Source organism: Dreissena polymorpha, chromosome 11, assembly GCF_020536995.1.
Source record: "Dreissena polymorpha isolate Duluth1 chromosome 11, UMN_Dpol_1.0, whole genome shotgun sequence".
In the NCBI taxonomy this organism is placed as follows: Eukaryota; Metazoa; Mollusca; class Bivalvia; order Myida; family Dreissenidae; genus Dreissena; species Dreissena polymorpha.
Window position 1 is genome coordinate 5,653,558 of NC_068365.1, and position 20,816 is coordinate 5,674,373.

Genomic DNA, 20,816 nt, shown 5'->3' on the forward strand with positions numbered 1-20,816 from the left:
AAATTCTCTTTGAAAAAAAACCTTCCTCAAAAATGCTTTTTGAGCAAGAGTTTCGATAATATATTGGAAATTTTATAGAATATTGACATAATTATGAACACAATTAAGAAAACAAGCCGACAACGACCAATTTAGCGCTTGTACCCGGGGTACATGTAAGTAGTACCCGAGCCGACAATGGTCAACCAAGTTTAACTTAGGCATATTTTGAAGAATTTTAAAATACTGCACAAATGCAATCTATCATAAGAAGACGTGTCGCGTGTAAACTCGTGTTGCTAACTCAAAGGTCAAGGTCAAACTTAGCTTTCAGAGGTCCAATTTGGCCAAAACAATGGCTCGTCTGGTCTGAAACAATTTTATTCATCATGTTATTTTAAACTAATTAACAACTAAGTAACACCATTAGGAAAAGGCTTTTTGTGTAAAATCTGTCTGCATACTTCAGAGGTCACGGTCACACTTAGAGGTTTAAGGTAAAAGTTGGCAAACAAAAACCCAGCATGTCCGGGCCAAAACTTTGTAATTCATCATGCAGTTTACGATAACTTATAACATATGACTACCATGAGGAGATTGTCCTATGACCTCAAAAAATGTAAAGGTGACAATCGTCAACAGTCTAATTTGTCCATAAATAGCGTGTTGTTTTGACAGATGGGGCAATCGACACATGTATTGTTTACTTTGCACTACAAAGTTTTTACACTGAATTGAACAAGCCCACGCTTTCCATGCGGATAAGCGGATAATCTGACGTTACACAGTTATTCATATCAGCAATATTTACGCGCGCTTTCTAGAACAAAGAATTACTGTGACAAAAATGTGCAATTAAACGGTGTAACATTTTATGTGTACTTAACTAAAAAATATTTAGAACTAGTAATACTAGTATTCGGATACTTATTGCTAGTTTATTTTTCTTGATTAAAACTACTAATAATGTGCGTTTTTGTTTTACAGGAGAATTTTTTTTTAATACGAAGCTAAAAATGAATGAGTTTTATATATGAAAGAGACTGAAATTTGAAAAAACTATGAACTCGTGTACAAGGACGAAGTGTTATCCGGCTGATGGTATAAATAGTAGTTATTCGCAGTGGTAATGGCGGAAGCGCGAAAATTAGACCTCCGCGAATTTAAGTGATTCCACGGGATAGTGTATTTATTTGTAAAATATATTTTATGTCATGTTTTCATTTCAAGGGTTCTATAAGAACTTGTTTACTGATTGTTTACTGACGGTATTCATAACTGAAATAAAAATATGTCAAAGCAATCAATTTTGTATTTACTATTGTTTTTATTTTGTTATTATTTACACGTTACAAATCCAGTAATTTATATCGAGGGTTAATAAAAACTGTAGATCATCTTAGCTCAACGATAAGGTCAGATCAATAACGTAAAGACCTTTGTCTTGTGAATATGTAACAAATCCAGACGAGTCGAACATTCAACGGAAACCCGCCATGCTGGAACACATGTGTGTAGTTAAATGAAAACATGAACATTTTTCTTCCTTACATCATTGCAATTAACATGACATGAGCAATGTTTAAATTTAAGGACAAAGTTAAATAAGTCGTAATAATCGTTTACATGATTATTTGAACCTTAGTCAAGTTGCATTAGTAAATAAGTACTGTTATTGAATAATAATTGTTATTTAATGCTTTTCGATGGTTTATAGAGAAATATCAGTGAATTAAAGCTGATATTTCACTGTTTCAAACAGTGAAAAATAACAGTGAACATTTTCGATAATTTTCATTGTTTTAACGGCACTATTTTTTTAGATAACTTTGTTTCCCAATTGTGACCCCCAATTAAAGGAAATTTTAACAAGGGTTACTACTCTAATTTGATGTTTATAAAAATATACGGATGGGCTTTCTTTTAAAATACACGGGGAAGTCCAACGGGGAATTATATAGTCCAGAATGGCAAAAAAAATCATTTGTAAGCATAAAATAAAAAATAAAATGGTATGATATGGTATGAGACAGTATTTTAATAAATTAAAATTCAACACAACACAAAACAAGTAACGAGTGATCATAGAAAATATATTTTTTCTATGATCACGAGTGAATAAAAATCGATATTCCAACAAATCCAACAAATATCCTCTATTTATTGAATAATTTATTATCAGATACGATCATGTCACGATTTGATTCACTTGCGTCGCAATATAAACTTAATGGCGTCCCTTTGATGGTTTGCACCAATTGAATTCTTCTTGATACTAGTGATGATTTTTCCGCGTCATTTGTTACGTTTGTACGATCTACAGGTATCGATTAAGATAAGTTATCTACCTTGTTTTACAAGTTGCCGCTAAAGTTCTCAATCTTGACCTAGGGTTACGAGCCAGTATCAGGTATGTTCATTTACGCATGAATTGCATTTATTTGATCATAAATACACGTTGCAAAGCATTAAATAAGCAGTCACGTAATTGTGTTATAAATATGGCGAATACTAACGGGCATATTTAACCAAGTTACGTTTAACTTGTTTCATATAAACCTATTTGTCTAAGGATGTGTCAATCGTTATACATCGAGTATTTCCGGAGTCCTCCGAAAGATAAATCGTCTTCTGCGGCTGTTCAAGCCTGTTGTATGCGTTTTAACCTTAAGCACATGTATAGGTCCCAGATACAAACGTATGCATTACACCCTTAAAGTGAAGTGGATTAACGCTTAGAGAGTCATTCATGTTCGAAATGTTCAATTTCGTACTCACTTATTACAACTCACAATTAAACTATTAAAAGTAGTTTTTGTACGAGAGTACCATTTATACTTTTAATAGTTTAATTGTATACGCCAAACGTGAATATTTTATCGCATGTTCCAGACTTCTGTTAGTAAATGCTTCAGTGGCGTAGCCAGAGACATTTTTAGGCTGAGGCAGTTAATCGACCCCTTGGAAATGTGTGTTGCATTGACATTTATTGACAAGCTCTGCGTTAATTGCGTGTCTTCGTGTTGTCTATGATATGACTTTAAGTTACTCTGCTTTCCTAGCGCGTCCCAAGTGCGTCCAATTTTCACTTGTGAGCAGCTTGGAATTGCACTGTTAACGTGGATGACGTGTGACTATTGCACATTCTCAATTTCATTTCATTCGTTAAACTTACCAGTCATACTTTGTTTACATATAGGATATTTACTTCCGTGTTTCGGTCAGACTCGCTCAAACGCTTGCGAATTTACGACATATAAATACGGTAGCCAGCGTCTGCTTGATCAAGATCGGCGTGAATACGCATGCGCCAATCAGTTTTACTTTTAGCGTGAAAACGGTCGGACTTGCTTTTTAGTCTTAAAGGGGCCGTCCAACAGATTTTGGCATGTATTGAAGCTTGTCATTAAATGCTTTAAATACTTTATATTGATAAATTTAAACATTTGAAATATAAATCTCCAGTAAGAAAAACAAGAATACAAGTTAAAAAAAGGAAAAAAAGTAACCCTCAACAGGGTTCGAACCACTTACTCCTGGATTCCAGAAGTCCTGGAGTAAAAAGCCTCCTGCCTAGACCACTCGACCATCCACGCTCACATTCAGAGCGGATGTATTGTTTAGCTATATACGCTATCCTCGTAGTTTCCCAAAATATCGAATCGCGTCGATACGACGCTTTAACTGTTGGACGGCCCCTTTAAAGTTCGTAAGAAATTTGGATTTTTGTTTGAAGTTTATAAGTGGTTTCTAGTATTTAACCATGGCGGAAGCTTCGCTTCATGTGGTAGATGATTCTAATTCACAGGAACATGGCAATTTCACACCTAAATCTACTTCGTCTTGTTCGAAAACACGTGCTTCATCGAAACCGAATGTTCGTGATTTGGATAAGAGAATTTTGGATATGGAAGCAAAGTTTGATTCCAATAGTGAAAACATTCTTCAGTCACTGGAAACCGTGAAAAATGCACATTTATCAGGAGGTTCGGCCTCGCTGAATAGTGCAATTAAACAGTCAACAATGGGTTTAGCCCAGCTGATAGCTGTTTCCGGGGATACTGATTCGGTGAGTAGACCCCGTCGTTTGATTAATTTGAATAACGATATTGACAATGAAATTGTCTCTGATGACATTTTGTCCCTTCATCCACGGGATCAAGAAAGACGAGATTTGCTCGGTCTTTGTGAGAAAGGCACCTCAGCTCATTCTGATATTTCTGTTTGTTCTTCTGAAAGTGGTCTGTTTAAACAGTATACAAACCCTGAAACACGTAACATGCTGTCAGAATTGTTTGGCTCTAAGCACTCAAAAAAGAAGGGGGGGGGGCAGGTTTAGTACTAGATGATTACCAGATTTCCATACTGTCACATTCTTGAAGAACTGACACTCCTGACAGAATGTCTGCTTACAAGAACGAGTATAGAGTGTGCTTTCCTGTACATGAGCAGAACAAGTCCATGTTAGATGTTCCCTGTTTGGACGATTTATAAGAATCTATGTTGCAGAAATGTCATGGCAATAAAATGACAAAAAGCTGGGGCAAGAGTAGGCAATTGTGCACTCAGCCTTTGAAGTCTATTGCGACCCTTAGTTATCAAGGTCAGTTGGCTTCTCGTTTAAACATTATTGCAACATGCTACATGCAACAGGTATTGGGAAATTTATTGTCAATTTTGATATCCGAGGCAACAAACATGGATAAATCTGTACAAACTGTACGTGATTTGTTTCACATGTCCAACAAAGCGTTGGATCAAGCTGGTAGAGCAGGTGCGTTTCATCATTTGGTAAGACGCAAAGCGGCTGTTACTGATACCTTTTTGAGCACTTTGAAAGACATTCATTCCAAAGTTATGTTTTTACCTTTATCTTCAGAGGGTGTATTTGGTTCTGGATTACATTCTAAGCTTACGAGCAGGAAAGAACAGAAAGATCAGATGAATGATCTAATGCCAGAATTCTTTGATAAACCTGAGAGAAAATTTGTCTCAAATGCATATGATACAGTAAGGTCTGCCTACAAGAAGCCAAGACTTCAGTACAATCAGTCAGGGCGACCTAAACCAAACTATCAGCTGTCATACTCGGCAAATAAAGAGAATAGGCAGAAGCAGTCTTTTTCAGTGTCTCGCAGTCAGGGACCAAAAGAGAAGAAAGTTTCTGTAACTCCATCCTTTCGGATCCCCAAAAAACAATGACAGGGTAAGCAAATCATTGTCTTTAAATCATCAGATACCGGTAGGGGGTCGCCTAAAATATTTTCTACCAAAATGGGAAGAAATAACCACCGATAAATGGGTGTAAGACATAATAAGAAAGGGATATTCTCTGGAGTTCTGAGAAATTCCCACAGGTTCAGGGGTCAAACGGACAGTAGTTCCTCCAAAAAATGTACATATTATTACAAACGAAATTACATGTCTTATAGAAAAAGATGCTATAGAATTGGTTCCTGTTCATCAACACAATCAAGGTTTTTACAGTACCTTTTTCTTAGTTCCAAAAAAGGATGGAGCAATGAGACCAGTAATAAATTTGAGGCCACTCAACGGGTATTTGATAAAGAAACACTTAAAAATGGACACATTAGCAAAGGTTATAAACATGGTAAAACCGAATTGGGCAACTTCAATAGATTTAAGCGATGCATATCTTCATGTGCCAATAATTCCGAAACACAGACAATTTCTAAGATTTGCTTTTCAAGGCCGTTGTTACCAGTGGAAAGTAATGTTTCGGACCGTCAGTAGCACCCAGGGTGTTTACCAAAATAGTAGCAACAGTAGCAGCCTATTTGAGAATCTTAAATGTTCGATTGGCGGTGTATCTGGACGATTGGATGGCATTGAATCAGTCCAGAAAATTTTTGTAGGCAAACAGGGACACATGTCTGAATCTTCTTATACCACTAGGTTTTATTGTCAAATCAAGCATATGCAATAGATGCACTAAGCATTTCGTGGGAGGGGATGTTTGCCTATGCATACCCCCAGTATGTCTAATTCCACGAATACTGAGACATATGTTGCAATTCCATTGTCAGATAATTCTCATAGCGCCACAGTGGCAGAAGAGACATTGGTACACAGACATTCTGAAATGGTACTGGTAGCACCTCCAGGAAAGCTGCCAAAGATTCCAAATCTACTGGTACAACCAAAAACAAACATAAACCATCCAAATGTGGAAAAACGTAAATTTGACAGCATTGATGCGGTCGACAAGCAGTACAGAAAGATTGGATTTTCAAAAAAAACACTAGAACCCTTCTCACAGCTGCATGGAGAAAGGGTACACACAAGGACTATTCCAGTAAATTCAGAATGTACAATAGCTGGCGTAGTCCGCGGAAAATTAGTACCTATTCTGCCTCTTTAGTAGAAATTGCTCAGTTTTTGACTGATTTGTATGAAACAGGTTTACAATATAGCACCATAAATGGCTACAGGTCAATGTTATCAGCAGTTCTTCCTCCTGTAGATAAATTTAAAGTAGGGCAACATCCTCATATTATCCAGTTGTTAAATGGGATATTTAATTCTCGACCATTTAATTAAGACTGGTTTCTGAATGGGATTTGATTTAGGTTTTAAACTCATTGCAGAGAAAACCGTTTGAACATATTGCATCAATACCTCTTTAGTTTCGTACTTTCAAAACAGTGTTTTTGATTGCAATTACATCTTTCAGGAGGTGCAGTAATCTACAGTCACTCAGAATAGGCGAAGTTTCTGTAAATATTCAAAGTAAAGATATTACTTTCATTCTTCATGGTTTAGCCAAGCAGGATAGACCGTCACATTTTGGAGCCACAGTGTTTTTTCCTTCATTTAGTGAGAATAAGAAACTTGACCCAAAAAGGTGTGTTTACTATTATTTGAAAGCAACTTAACAGTTCAGGAAAAAGGAAAACTGTATCAGGAGAGGATGAAAGCAGACTGTTTCTATCTTTGAATGAACCGCATAAACTAGTATCAGCACAGACAATTGCCAGTTGGATTGTGCAAACTTTGAGATTTGCTCTCTTGGACAATGATGTAAAGATAAATGCTCATAGTACCAGAGCCATTGGCTCCGTTTTCGCCCTTTTTTAAAGGAGCCTCTTTAGATTCAATTATGCAGTCTGCAGACTGGAGTAAAGAGAACACTTTCATTAAGTTTTACCTTGGAGACTGTTATCAAAAGGTGAACGTTTTAGACATTGGAAAGTGAAATTTTTTGAGAAACTTTTAGCGAGCGAGTCGCATGTTATGATTTTTCACAGGTAGTGAAGAGTGGAAAAAGTGTATATATTTAGGGAGATTCTTGAATGGTTATTTTATGGATAGTTTGATACAGAATATCCAACAAGGACAGTCATGGATAGTTGTGGAAGTTTAGAAAACATGACTACACAGAAATTAGCAGCGACACCGCCAAATGGTTGAGTATACTGCTTTGAAATCTATCCTATATGTAAACAAAGTATGACTGGTAAGTTTAACGAATGAAATGAAATTCATAAATTTGAAATCAAATTCAAATTTTATGAATGAGTTAAACTTACCAGCCATAATATTACCCTCCACCTCCCCTTGCTTATTTCTGTTTGAGAGAGATTTTAAGTTTTCACTGGGGAAAGTAAAACTGATTGGCGCATGCGTATTTACGCCGATCTTGATCAAGCAGATGCTTGCTACCGTATTCACCCCCGTAAACCCGATATGCTGTGAGAAGTTGGATGTGCTAGGAGAAGTTGCCGATGAATTTCGGTAGGGTAAGTAAATCCAGTTCTATTATTGTTTAAAGGCATTTTTAAAGGCAAGCGTTTGAGCGAGTCTGACCGAAACACGGAAGTAAATATCCTATATGTAAACAAAGTATGACTGGCAAGTTTATCTCATTCATACAATTTGAATTTGATTTCAAATTGTATGAATTTGTCTTCCTGTTTGTTGACTATAAACTCAGACAATAATGATTAAGTAGAAAGAAAGTATACGACACCATTACCGGCACCAATCTGTATTATTATACTTTTTATTGTACCACTTATTTATCAAATACATTTCTATTAACTATTGAATCACATCCGGGGACTTCCTTCCCATTCAAGCCACTGTTGAACAGCTGCTGGAGTGTCAAGATGTCAGCCAAAGATGCCAAAACAGACCTGGATGCGGGCGTGCTTAACAACTCGGAATGGGTCAAGAGGCGAGTATTAGCTGGGGCCACATTGGTTTTCGTGTTTAAGGATTTTATGGTCACTGTTGTAATACCATAAAGTAATAATGTTAAATGATTTCATAGTCACTTGTGTAATACAATAGAGTTCTGTTGCGAGCACAGTCTATTCTATACAACGCCGTATTTCATTAACTGACTGATGCTTTCGTTTCTTTTTTTACTATGTTGCTTTTTTTCTTATAACATACATGTCGAGTATGGCTATTTTACCTCTAGGGAGAGGACGGAAGATAATACCGACACTGTGTAGTCATTAAATGTGCGTCGTTTGTACCGATGGTTAAATTTTGTTAAAGGACGTTGAAATTACTAAACTTTATGTTGCGCGTAAACGAAATAAATACACCATTCAAATCGAACTGAAAGCGCAAATGAATGCACCATGTCAGTCTTGTTTTAAAATGACGTCATGAGAGTGCCACCATTCATTTTGTATATATGCATTGTAGGTTTTCTCCTACCATCTCATTGTTGAAAAACATGTATCGTCATGTGAAGTGAACTATCTTGTATTTTTAAACGGAAACGTAAGAAAGCACGGGCAGTATGATAATACAAATATATATTGTTCAAACACACTTTTGGAATTTTGCGTTTTTAAGACCTCTCTAAATTTCAACAGCTGGACGAGTATGCATTTACTATTGAACAATAACATACATTTTCAAATTTACTGTGTATGTATTGACTATTGAACAATAACCGACAATGCTATATTACCTGCAGATGGGGGGTTGGAGACACCGCCTTTCACCAAGGTGCCCATGATCCCTTGTTTGACACGCACGGAGACATGATGTTCGAGGGCGGTGCGAAGTCCGTGTTTGCGCCACTGTGTGGCAAATCGCTGGATCTGATCTGGTAGGAGGCGCGCCTTATGTTCTATTGATGATTGGATTTACGTTCTGCGAAGTTATTTATGTTTTAGATTAATTTCCAGTTCTGAGAACTGTTTGCAAAGGTCCAAATCTGCATTTGCCTTCGAAAAGAGGTGGGGCCCGTGTTTGCATGCCTTAGCATCACAATACGCAACTAATTTTAATTCTGTCAGTGTACGAACATTTGTCAATGTGATTGCTATTTATATAGTGCATGTATCATTATTTTAGGATGTATAATCGGGGTCACACCGTGGTTGGCGTGGAGATAGCAGAGCAGGCGGTCCAGGAACTGTTCTCTGAGAACAAGCTTGATGTTCAAGTGAAGCACGTAGAGGGAGTTGGGCCGTTGTACAAGGTATGTGCATTCAATGTCAAAGTGTAGTGGGGCGGAGCTTGCAAAGCAGGTGTTTCTTCTCGGAGAACAATATGGCAATCATGGAATACATGGCAAACATGTATATAAGTTTTTAAGAGACTGTGTTATTCTGTTGTCTAAGCCTTGAAGAATAAACGTTTAATTTTGTAAAACAATAGCCTTATATACTCTACTTGCAAACAACTCATAGAGTGATTTATTACCCAGAAATAGACTTATTGTTGAAACAAAAGGAACATGTATTTATGGTCAGCCTATAAGTTTTTAAGTTTAACCTTGCTTTGACGGGGTTGACCTTCACCTTGGTTACATGTATTAATTTGAAATAAATAAGCTGAGTTACAAGGTAATGGTAGATGCCCCAGTTTAGAGTTGTCTCTTTTATTCACAGAGCATAGACGGACGGCTGCAAGTGTATGTCGGAGATCTGTTTGATTTGACCAAGTAAGAGCAATACTGAGACGCGTTCTGAGAAAACTGGGTTAAATGCATGTGCATTTGCGTAAAGTGTCGTCCCAGATTAGCCTGTGCAGCCCGCACAGGCTAATCAGGGACGACACTTTCCGCTTTAATGGTATTTTTCTTTAAAAGGAAGTCTCTTTTTCACGAAAATGCAGAACGCGACTCTAATGATTTTTCACACGACGTGCCTAAAAAAAATCTATTTGTTTCAAACCAGAAACTTTATCACAACCTTCGGGCACACTGTTAGAAATTATCAACGTTGATTTTCCTCCTCACTTTATTCACGTTGAAGTGTATTGCAGAATATTTGTACAGATTTTACAGCTTACGATATACCATTCAATATATACGGAATATTACGCTGTTCAATTGTTCCATGTGTTTGTATCAGTCGAGTGGCTTGTGTGATGACGAATGTCACGAGATGCGGAGCCTCGAGTGTGATACAAAATAGCGCAAGCCACGAGACTGATACAAACACTTGTAACAATTGACTTACGTTATATTCCTATTATTATTATATACAACTTTGAATCATTTAAGTTACAAAAATGAGTTTAATCGTTCATAATTAACCAAGAATGCACTTATAATTTTCTGCATTCAAAGTTACGTCATTAAAAGTAGTCCGGCTAGTATGGTTATACGGAATTGGAAAACTAGCGAAAAGCATAATACGGGAATTATTTCTGTGCAGTAATATTTTACCGATTGATACAACTTGTATTTTTGGGGAACATAAAGCAGGTATGTAATAAAGCATTGTATCGATTTGAAATTATATATCTCTTGCGATTCTATTTATGCCACGCCTGTACGCTACTAAATCTTACACACCTGATGATCGACCTAAAATTATTATGTAAGTTAGTTATTGGTTTTTTATGTCAATAAAACTGTACAACAATAGTAATGCATGAATTAATTGTATATTTTTAGAGATCGCTTGGGCGAGTTTGACCGGGTCTGGGATTCCAGGTCCATCGTGGCCATCAACGTGGTGGATCAGGAAAGGTGATGATTGTATTATCAGAAACATAAAAGTTTTATATTTCGCTGTGACGTTCCTCCGTTTCGGACCTCTTTCGGCATTTTACGAGCAGTTTTACAAGGCGGATTGTGTTTGTTTTGTCCATGTGGATTCTTCCGCAACAACTAAACGGATTTAACACATTTTAATGCCAATTGTATCAGTGTTATAGATATTACATAATAAAAAATATTTATGCTCATTTGGCAAGTTCACGGATGCCAATCTTGTAAAGGACATTACCAATAGAAACGCAGAGACACTCACATTAAAAACAACCTCAATTAACGCACATACGTAAAACAACTACATGTATATGAAACAACGTCGCAACTTGTGACCGGTTAGCAATATAATTGTTTACTTGAACGCTTAACATGCACGTGTTTCACAACGGATGTTCTCGTTGATAGGTACCGCGACCTGCTTCTGTCGTTTCTGAAGAAGGATGGGCAGTATTACCTCATGACCATTGACTATGACCCCGCCGTCTGGCCAGGTACGCAGTGAACTTTCAACGTCCCTTACGATTTTCCACAGCCAATGAACATTAAATGTTCAACTTTCAGCTTGGTCGCAAATAAAATAAACCCCAATTTTGCAGACACTCATATGATATTGTAAATAACTATACAAACCTGTGCTCCATAATTAAATTGCTTTTAGGTTAGAAACGAAAAGTGCACATGCATTTCTTACAGCAAAGAGTTCAACTGTCAAAGTATTGCTAATATTAAGACCACGTGGTTTTATGCCTTACATCTATCACATGGCGCATTTAATATTGCTTGTTTATATTGATTGATGATGTCATTTTATCCTACGACATCTGTACAAAAATGTCAATTATCGATGCAAGTTTAATGCCATTTTATATGCAAACCCAAATTATTTAACACAGTATTGTATTTGGGATCAGCCACTTTTGTTCAGTGGAGTTGGATTGTTTCTCACCTACCTTTCCAGCCCTTTATTGTTTTAATATGGACTTTGAATTAGTATGATGATGACTTAAAACAGTTTATCAGTATACTATTTAAGGTAAGAATTTGTATTTTCAATGATATGTTTATCTGTTGGTCTGATTGCATATCTCTGTTGTTATACACTTATTACGACTAAGACCGTGTTTTTCAGGACCGCCACACAACATCACGGATCAGAGGGTCAGACAATTGTACGGTATGTGCGAAATAAGTAATTTTTCTGCTAAACTGATACAGGCAATTATATGACTTAATTTCTTTCTCGATCGAATTTCGAACTTCTTCTAACTACAAGGCGATGCAATACATATTATCATAATATAGACAGGTAATGGCGTATGTAATAGTTTATGAATTGTCTTCAAAATGTATAAGGAAGAGATATTTCATATTATTTTTTCCATATTATGTAAACATCAATACTGTAATAAGTATTGAAACTGTGTATACATTGGTTTGGAAGTTTTTTAAGGGAACTGACCAGCTTTTCTTCACCATAAGTTCTCTAAATACCCCCCCCATCCCGACACCCTCCATCCAAAATGTTATGCACGCTTGTATTTCCAATGAACATGGTCTGTTATTTGCTACCTTAAGGAATTATTTATTCTATAATATGCAACCTCAGCTTGTTTATATATATATCTTTAATGGTTGCAAATTGTCATGACGATTTCTTTGTAATATGAACTTGGGAAGAGGACAACGACAACGAGCGAGGCATGGTATACGGGAGATAACCTGGGTTATGGTTGGGTTAGGGTTAGGGTTAGGGTTAGGGTTAAGGCTAACCCTGAACCAAACCCGACCCCTAACCCTAACCCCTACGCTAACCCTCTAACCTCCCCATGCGCATTACAATACCATGCCTCGCTCGTTGTCCGCTTCCCTATGAACTGATTCATGAGTTACATGATGCTATTGATCTTATTTCTGTTGCAATTTGTTTGAGGTTAAAACGTATATGTCGTGGACTAAGAATTCGTTTTATTAACAAGAAAACATTTTAGATGTGAAATATATACATGTGGACAATATAACACTTATTGTTTGTAATCATCTTATTAAGGTGAATACTGCAACATTGAGGTGATTCAAGAATCTAACCTTACCGGCATCAGCAATCCGGACAACAAAGCATCTGGTGGCCACGCCCCGCCAGCAAAACCGAAGTCTGCCGGTGCGGCATTAAGAACATCCTCGTATCTTTATGATCGATATTATAAAATGACGTTCAAGTGAGACAACTCAGTGCATTGACCACTATATGTTCATACTTAAGTGGAATTAAAAAAACACACACAAACAATCAAGAATCGAACAAATCTTAACTATCACTGATGAATCAGTACGCATGCGCATGTATTTTGAATCTGTCCATTTACCGGTGTGTATTAATATTGTCAATTGTACTGTTAATAAATTAAAGCCATAACAGTTTAAAAACGTATTAAAAATCCACACAACTCATTGCATACCACAGTGTAATTCGTCCCCATGCATGTACTTTTGTTTGTGTATAAACTACGCTAATTTCGGGTATAAACTTTGCAAATTCACATGGCCTGCCATGTGGTGATTATTTCGACTTTAGGCCATTACAAATTGATCATATGTATGTCTGATGTGCCGCGCATAACAATCGTTAATGAAATAAAGATATTATAATGATTTTAATGTACTTTAATGGTCCATTTGCCCCGCATCCAAATTTTGTAAATGCAGGGCTGTTGTTTATTCGTTTCGTAATGTTTAAACTTTCCTATTTCATAGACTGTTAATCTTTCGTTTGGAGTATTTAATTAACTGAATGCGTCTGGCAAATTTGTTCAACAAATATGTACACCATATATTTTGTGCGCTTTGCACTATTTTCTGAGTATATTAAAAATGAAATACACATGTTTATTTCACTCGCTGATAAGGTTTGGGGTAAAAGTCCGTCAAACAGCTAATCAAATTGTTCTGATATAAGTGCACTAGAGTCGGACCCGCTACCTCCGTTGTTGACCGCCAGCCTGTCAATGCAGAGTTTGTGAGTTCTCTCCCTTGTTGACCGCCAGCCTGTCAATGCAGAGTTTGTGAGTTCTCTCCCGTTGTTGACCGCCAGCCTGTCAATGCAGAGTTTGTGTGAGTTCTCTCCCTTGTTGACAGCCAGCCTGTCAATGCAGAGTTTGTGAGTTCTCTCCCTTGTTGACCGCCAGACTGTCAATGCAGAGTTTGTGAGTTCTCTCCCTTGTTGACCGCCAGACTGTCAATGCAGAGTTTGTGAGTTCTCTCCCGCCCCTGTCAGCCATTTTGGTTAATTGTGACTACGGCCATTTTTGCTAACCGTCTGATTCAAGAGTTAAGGGCAGTTTTCAGCTACCGACAAATGCATGTACATTTTTTGCTGTGTAACCACTAAGGTAGGCTGAGAATGCGCAGGAGAGTGTATGAGTACTGACAACCGCCGTTTTATGACCGAAATTTCGTTATATGTAGCGTAAATACAGACTCTATGTTTCAAGCGACTTTAATTTTGATGTTTAAGAGTCGATCGACCGTCTTCTTGGGACAGTATTTGTAACGGAAGAAGATTTTTTTTTACGTTTCAGCATCTGATGATTAATCGTTCAGCCTTGTTTGTTTTTTTAAAAGTAAACTGGCAGGATAGGTGCATTCTTCTTAGTGCCTGAGGACACATAAAGTCGAAGTCATGGTCATCGGGATCGATAGGATCATTCTTTTCTAAAATGCCTTGCGCTCGCTCCAAGACCAGATAGATCAAACAATTATCCTGGAGCAAGTTATTTATCAAACAAGTAATTGAAGAAACAGAAGGCAAAACGCATTTAAGTATGATATGATAGTTTAGTTTTCATTCAGTTTTTTCTAAGACAAGAATATTGCTTGAACACTATTAAATAAACACATCCTCCAAGTACAACGTCTCTGTGTAAAAATGCTCCATGCCGTAGTTTATCTGTGATACGGTCTTTTAGTTGACACCCACTACGACTTTAGGTTCAATATTTGCGCCTGTTAAGGTAGGCCTTTGCCTACGTGGTTTTCCTGATATGAAAAACTGCCATTTACCTTAATGGATGCCTGTGGCTTGGTATGGTTGAAAGTCTTTAAATAGTTTGTTGTTTTTGAACAACGAGTTTTCAGTCGTTCTGGGAAAACTGTGCTTAATGCATGTGCTTAAAATATCATCTCACATTAGACTTTAAAGTCCGCACATGCTTTGTAAGTACGACACTTTCTGCCTAACCTGGACTTGTGTATAGAAGAGAACTGTTCTTAATGCATGTGCTTAAAATATCATCTCACATTAGACTTTAAAGTCCGCACATGCTTTGTAAGTACGACACTTTCCGCCTAACCTGGACTTGTGTATAGAAGAGAAATGTTCTTAATGCATGTGCTTAAAATATCATCTCACATTAGACTTTAAAGTCCGCACATGCTTTGTAAGTACGACACTTTCCGCCTTACCTGGACTTGTGTATAGAAGAGACCTCCTGTTTGTTTCAGCTTATTATTATACTATATAAGGGGATTAAAGTAGTGACTTATAAAGATTACTTACTAAAGATTGTGTATAAGAGACATCCCCAACATACAATTGCAGGTAATGCGGAACGAGTATTATATTTTTAACTTAAACTGTGTCACGGGCAATGATGCCCTTACGACATATTTTTGGTCGAAGACAAGTGCACTATTCTAGTATATGATACGACTGACAAAACGGCCATAATTCTGCATAATCACGTTGCAGCAACATTTCCTTTCTTAACAATCATTTACACATACAGGTATTTATACTATAATACTTAACTACAGTTTGATCACAATCCGCCGAGCAATTAAAGAGGAGTTGAAAATACCGCATTTTATTACAGAATATTCTATTGAGGAAAAAACTAACAAGGAGTCATACAGCCAAAGCGATCATGTACACGTTAAGGTCATTAACTGTGAATGTTTAAGTGACGTTCATGTAGTAGCTTAGAAGGAGTTGAAAACAAAGGGCCATAATAGTGCCGACTTTGTTGCAGTCGCACGTCCTTTCTATACGATCATATACACTCCGAGGTGATTCATTTGTGAAAGTATAAGCGAGATTAACCCAGTAGATCAATAGGAGTTAAAAACACACAATTTACATGTAGTCTTTAGCGGAAAAATAGACAGAGGGCCATAATTCTAACGCAGCCAAAATAACTTTTACGACCATTAAACAATTTATGCACCACGTTAAACGTCTCATTATGTAGATACTCTAAATTGCATGATTAATTTTATTTATTCGCGAGTTCAAATCACACTGTGTAGGTGTTGCGTAAAAATCTGTTGCTTTTCTAAATGGGCATTTACAGATAGAGGGCAAGTGTTTTCTTGCAACATGCGCGTATAATAGACTGTCAAATTCTAGTTCTAATTTTAGTTGTGTTTTGGCAACTACTTGTAAACTTGTAAACGAAGATTTGGATTCAAATGCCAATTACAAGAAAATAAATTGATGTTGCACAAATGCCATAAATATTATATTTACTTCTCTGGCACTATGTCTATTCAAGTGGTTTATTTATACATACAACTACTATGTATACAGAACTGGGTTTTTACCTTAACTTACAGAACTTTACTTACAAGATTACATGAACTCTGATCTGAATATAGATGATGTCGTGTTATTATTATTTGCTGATGACTTTGCTATTTTAGGCAAGTCACCTGCTCAAGTTCAATCACATTTGGATAAGTTATTTTTATATTGCAATTGTTGGGGGCTTGAAGTTAACATTGCAAAAACTCTGCTTCGGAAGACGGATGGATTATAAATAAAATGATAAATGGACATACAATTGTAATGCCCTTGTTGTGGTTGATATTTTTTTAACTATTGATGAACAGTGTTGAATTAAACAGGATTTTTTTTATTTAACCAGGATCATTTGGTTGGTAAAGCCATTAAGGCAATGATGACACTATTGTTTAAATGCAATTATTCTGAAAAAAAAAGTAAAAACAATAAAAATAATGTGCCGGTTTTTTTAAATTCTTATGTGGGTTCTTTATTAAATTATTCTTGAGAAGTTACAAAGTCTGATGATATTTAACCTTACATTGAACATTTTGCAATCGATTGTCACAGGTTAATATAAATACATGTTATGTTGCTGGTAATGCTTTATTTTGTGTAAGATTAAGAGTCTCTGCACAACCGTTGAGAATCCAAACTGGCAGACACGCTCAGAATAACATTCTACGAAATGTACATGATTGTCTATGTTGTAATGACTTCGATTTAGAAGATGAATACCATATTATATGTTTATGCCGCTGTTTCACTGAGTTATAAAAAAAAGCCGTGTATTGTATATCATCCTATCTGAATAAATAAAAGCTTTTGTGATAAGAAATGCGATTCTGAATAAAACTTTTTAATAAACGTTAGAACCTACATTTTCTTACCATCGATATTATTTATATGTATTTTTAAGTGACTATATCATGTTATGTAATGTTATGTTGTTCTACCTAGTTACTTTACATAGAATAATATGTGTATTTACGCATGAAGACGATGTACTTATGCATAAGTCTGAATAAACTGTATGTATGTCTTTCTATAAAACGGGATATACCGTATTTTATGTGGTTTTACAAATGTGAATCGTCACTGTTGCATATTTTGAAATATTTTAAAATATTTTTTATATATATTCAGCATCACATAATCGCACTACCGTTCGGCGAACAACAACAACAATAACACAAATAATATTTATTTATTATAATATTTTGCTGCTGCTGCTTGTATTATTATTACTACTACTCTTTCTACTTCTACTCTTCCTACTACCACCACAACCACCACCACTACCACCGCCACCGCTGCCACCACCACCCACCACCGCCGCCACCACCAATACCGCCACCGCCACCACCACCACCACCACCACCACCACCACCACCACCACCACCACCACCACCACCACCACCACCACCACCACCACCCACCACCACCCACCACCACCACCACCACCACCACCACCACCACCACCACCACCACTACTGCTACCTCTGCCTCTATTACTACTACTACTACTACTACTACTACTACTACTACTACTACTACTACTACTACTACTACTACTACTACTACTACTACAACTACTACTACTGCTAATAATAATAATGATAAATATAATAATAATAAAAGTTATAAATCAGATAGGAAGGACAGTTATGCTCTCAATCCTACCATTTGATTATTTGAACTGAGCACTACATGTGTAGTAGTTATATAATGTTTTGAACATAAAGTAAGCATGTTTTGTCAAGTTTTAATACGTTTATTTATGGGACAGCTATATGCTGAAGATATATTTAGTACAGAGCATGAGAATGAACTTCTAAATCCATATTAAAGAACTATGACCGGCGTCATGCAAAAATAAGTATAGTGCGATCGCACATTCTGGTTTGGAGCTACCGTGTCCGATATTACGTCACGTAAAGTTTCGTGATATAGTTAGTGGACAAGGAAACTCCGGTTCAGACTGCGCGATGTCCAGGAACAACGCTGGCCCCTTTTATATAATACCCATTTTCGCATGACGCCCCTTAAATATAAAGCAGCTGCATTGAAATATGTACAGAAAGCTATCTATGCCTACATATGTATACGAGTGTTATATGGTGTCCTCTTACTTATAAATTATCATAAATCTGCTGAATCTATCTTATTTTTAACGTATGTATAATTTGTGGAATGATTCATAGAAAGCAGCACATTGAAATAAATTTGTTACACATGCAATACAATACTCATATAGCTTAATATTCTAAAGCAACAAATAAAGGTAAAGCATACTTTCATAGCAGGGAAATTCGATGTCTGAATCGACCAGCGGCATATTTTTAACTGTGTCAATATGTATTAAACCGATTAATGGCTAATATAAACTATTTATGATTATAACTCTCTGATAAATAATCAAAAATGGTTGGATTCGGTGGATTATCGATTTTAATTCATTCGTGATCATAGAAAATATATAGTTAGTCAAACTCTTGAACAATGTATATAAACTGTGAAAAATGCATTAAATAAAAAGAAATTTTGTTGGATTCGTTGGATTATCGATTTTAATTCACTCGTGATCATAGAAAACATACATAATCCTTCGAATCCAATAAATATCCTCTATTAAATTGACGTTTCGGCATAATGGCTTTATCAAAACAATGGAAATTATATGTTGACTACATGTTTACGTCTTTTGACTGCACAATTTGAATAACAAAGAAAATGCTTTTTAAACGTCAAATGACGTTGTACATGATGACGTCATAACTGACGTTATATAAAATGGCGCCAAAAAAATATAAAAATTCGCTAAAAAATGAAATGACTTTAAATACTTACATATTTTGTCTCAATCTTATGTCAAATGTGTGCTTTATATATTTAATAAATTGATATTTTACAATAAAATAATCATCATCCTATTTAATTATAATTTACGTAAACTTGTTATCAAAAATTAAATAGGGTAAACTTATTTAATGATTTTAATTATTTCTATCCATATCTACGTAAAATCTTATAATGATATGGACTCACACGGGCGCTTGTCTTGAAAATAGCAAAGATGCAATTAAAGCATTTTAAAATCAAAATTAAAATGAAACAAAGAGCTGAAGGAAGGGATATAGAATAAAAAGCTTATTTGACGTTTAAACTGTACAATACGTGATATATTTGGACTCGCACACAGTTTGAAGTCGTATTAGACACGTCCAATATGACGTCAAACTGTGTGCTCGTCCAAATATATCTCCGTATTGTACAGTGAAACGTCTAATAACCTATACTTATTTTTATATCGTGTTTCAAAGATAGATTTAACTGATCTCGTTTTGCAATGTATGCACATGATGTACACAACGAACTGTAGATACAAAAGTCTAGTACAAACAAAATGAGTACGTATATGTAACATATATGCCCTACGTGTGACCCGAACACTTACCAATAATAAACTTGTGTAGAGGTCAAGTCCAATATTTTAAGTACATAAACACGAAATAGTCAGAAAAACTCTATACTACTGATGTTCTCTCGCACGTTTCAAAAGTGTTCAGGGCAATCGTTAATATAAAAAAATGAACTTTAATGAGAGTTTAAAAAACCAAAACTATAAGTTAAGCATCTATTTAATAAATAGTGCAAACACGATGTTATATTTTTTAAATATAAGCCGTCGATGTGTCCCTTTATGCATTTTTTAAAGATACCATATTACAATTGTTACAGCTATGATACACATGTACTTTAAGTATTTTCATTGCATTATTACATTAGCAGTCGTTTACAAAAATCTAACGGACCATTTGCAGGATTGCCCTCCTGAAGAATTCGTTTAAACACGTCAATCTGTTTGAGGGAAAGATAAAACCCCAAAGCCAAATATCCAAGATCAAGCTCAAATTTCCCATTCTCAAAGTATATTTGCGCCGATCTATTGAGAAATCCAGTGACGGCATCTCCACCTCCATCCTTTTCTGGCTAAGCCACAACATCGGCTCCGGTGACGCGACAATGGCCATCCGTATCTTCTCTAATCTAAGTATTACCCTGGGCCCTTCGTCCATCATGTCCGTGATATCTGCTACCCATTTGCTCTGCAGCGCATCCTCCAACCCACAGGCTGCCATTAAATTTCTCTCTGGAATAATGTAGTAGCAAAGTTGTTTTTTGTCAATTGCAGTCCTAAGCTGTCTCAGACCGTCATGCAGCCAGTGAAGTAAGCTACGTTCATGAAACTCTGTCGGTTGTTTGTTTTCAGCTTGCCATAATATTATGTTT

At 36.2% G+C, this 20,816-nt stretch overlaps 1 protein-coding gene and 1 pseudogene across 3 annotated transcripts; both read left to right on the forward strand.

The window, feature by feature from the left end:
• The first annotated feature begins 2,285 nt into the window (after positions 1-2,285).
• On the forward strand, positions 2,286-13,619 carry LOC127850202 (thiopurine S-methyltransferase-like). Of its 3 annotated transcripts, none has more exons than XM_052383055.1 (9): positions 2,286-2,389; positions 8,079-8,176; positions 8,936-9,070; positions 9,319-9,445; positions 9,858-9,910; positions 10,871-10,945; positions 11,375-11,460; positions 12,099-12,143; positions 13,017-13,619. In XM_052383055.1, the coding sequence occupies exons 2-9, from the start codon at positions 8,109-8,111 to the stop codon at positions 13,187-13,189; spliced, it is 762 nt and encodes a 253-aa protein (XP_052239015.1). In that variant the 5' UTR covers positions 2,286-2,389; positions 8,079-8,108; the 3' UTR covers positions 13,190-13,619. The 3 variants fall into 3 exon arrangements, with proteins under 3 accessions (XP_052239015.1, XP_052239016.1, XP_052239014.1); XM_052383056.1 differs by having other exon boundaries at positions 2,327-2,388; positions 8,046-8,176; XM_052383054.1 differs by lacking the exon at positions 2,286-2,389 and adding an exon at positions 7,589-7,739.
• Positions 4,095-7,396, forward strand: LOC127851203 (uncharacterized; annotated as a pseudogene).
• Positions 13,620-20,816: the final 7,197 nt, after the last annotated feature.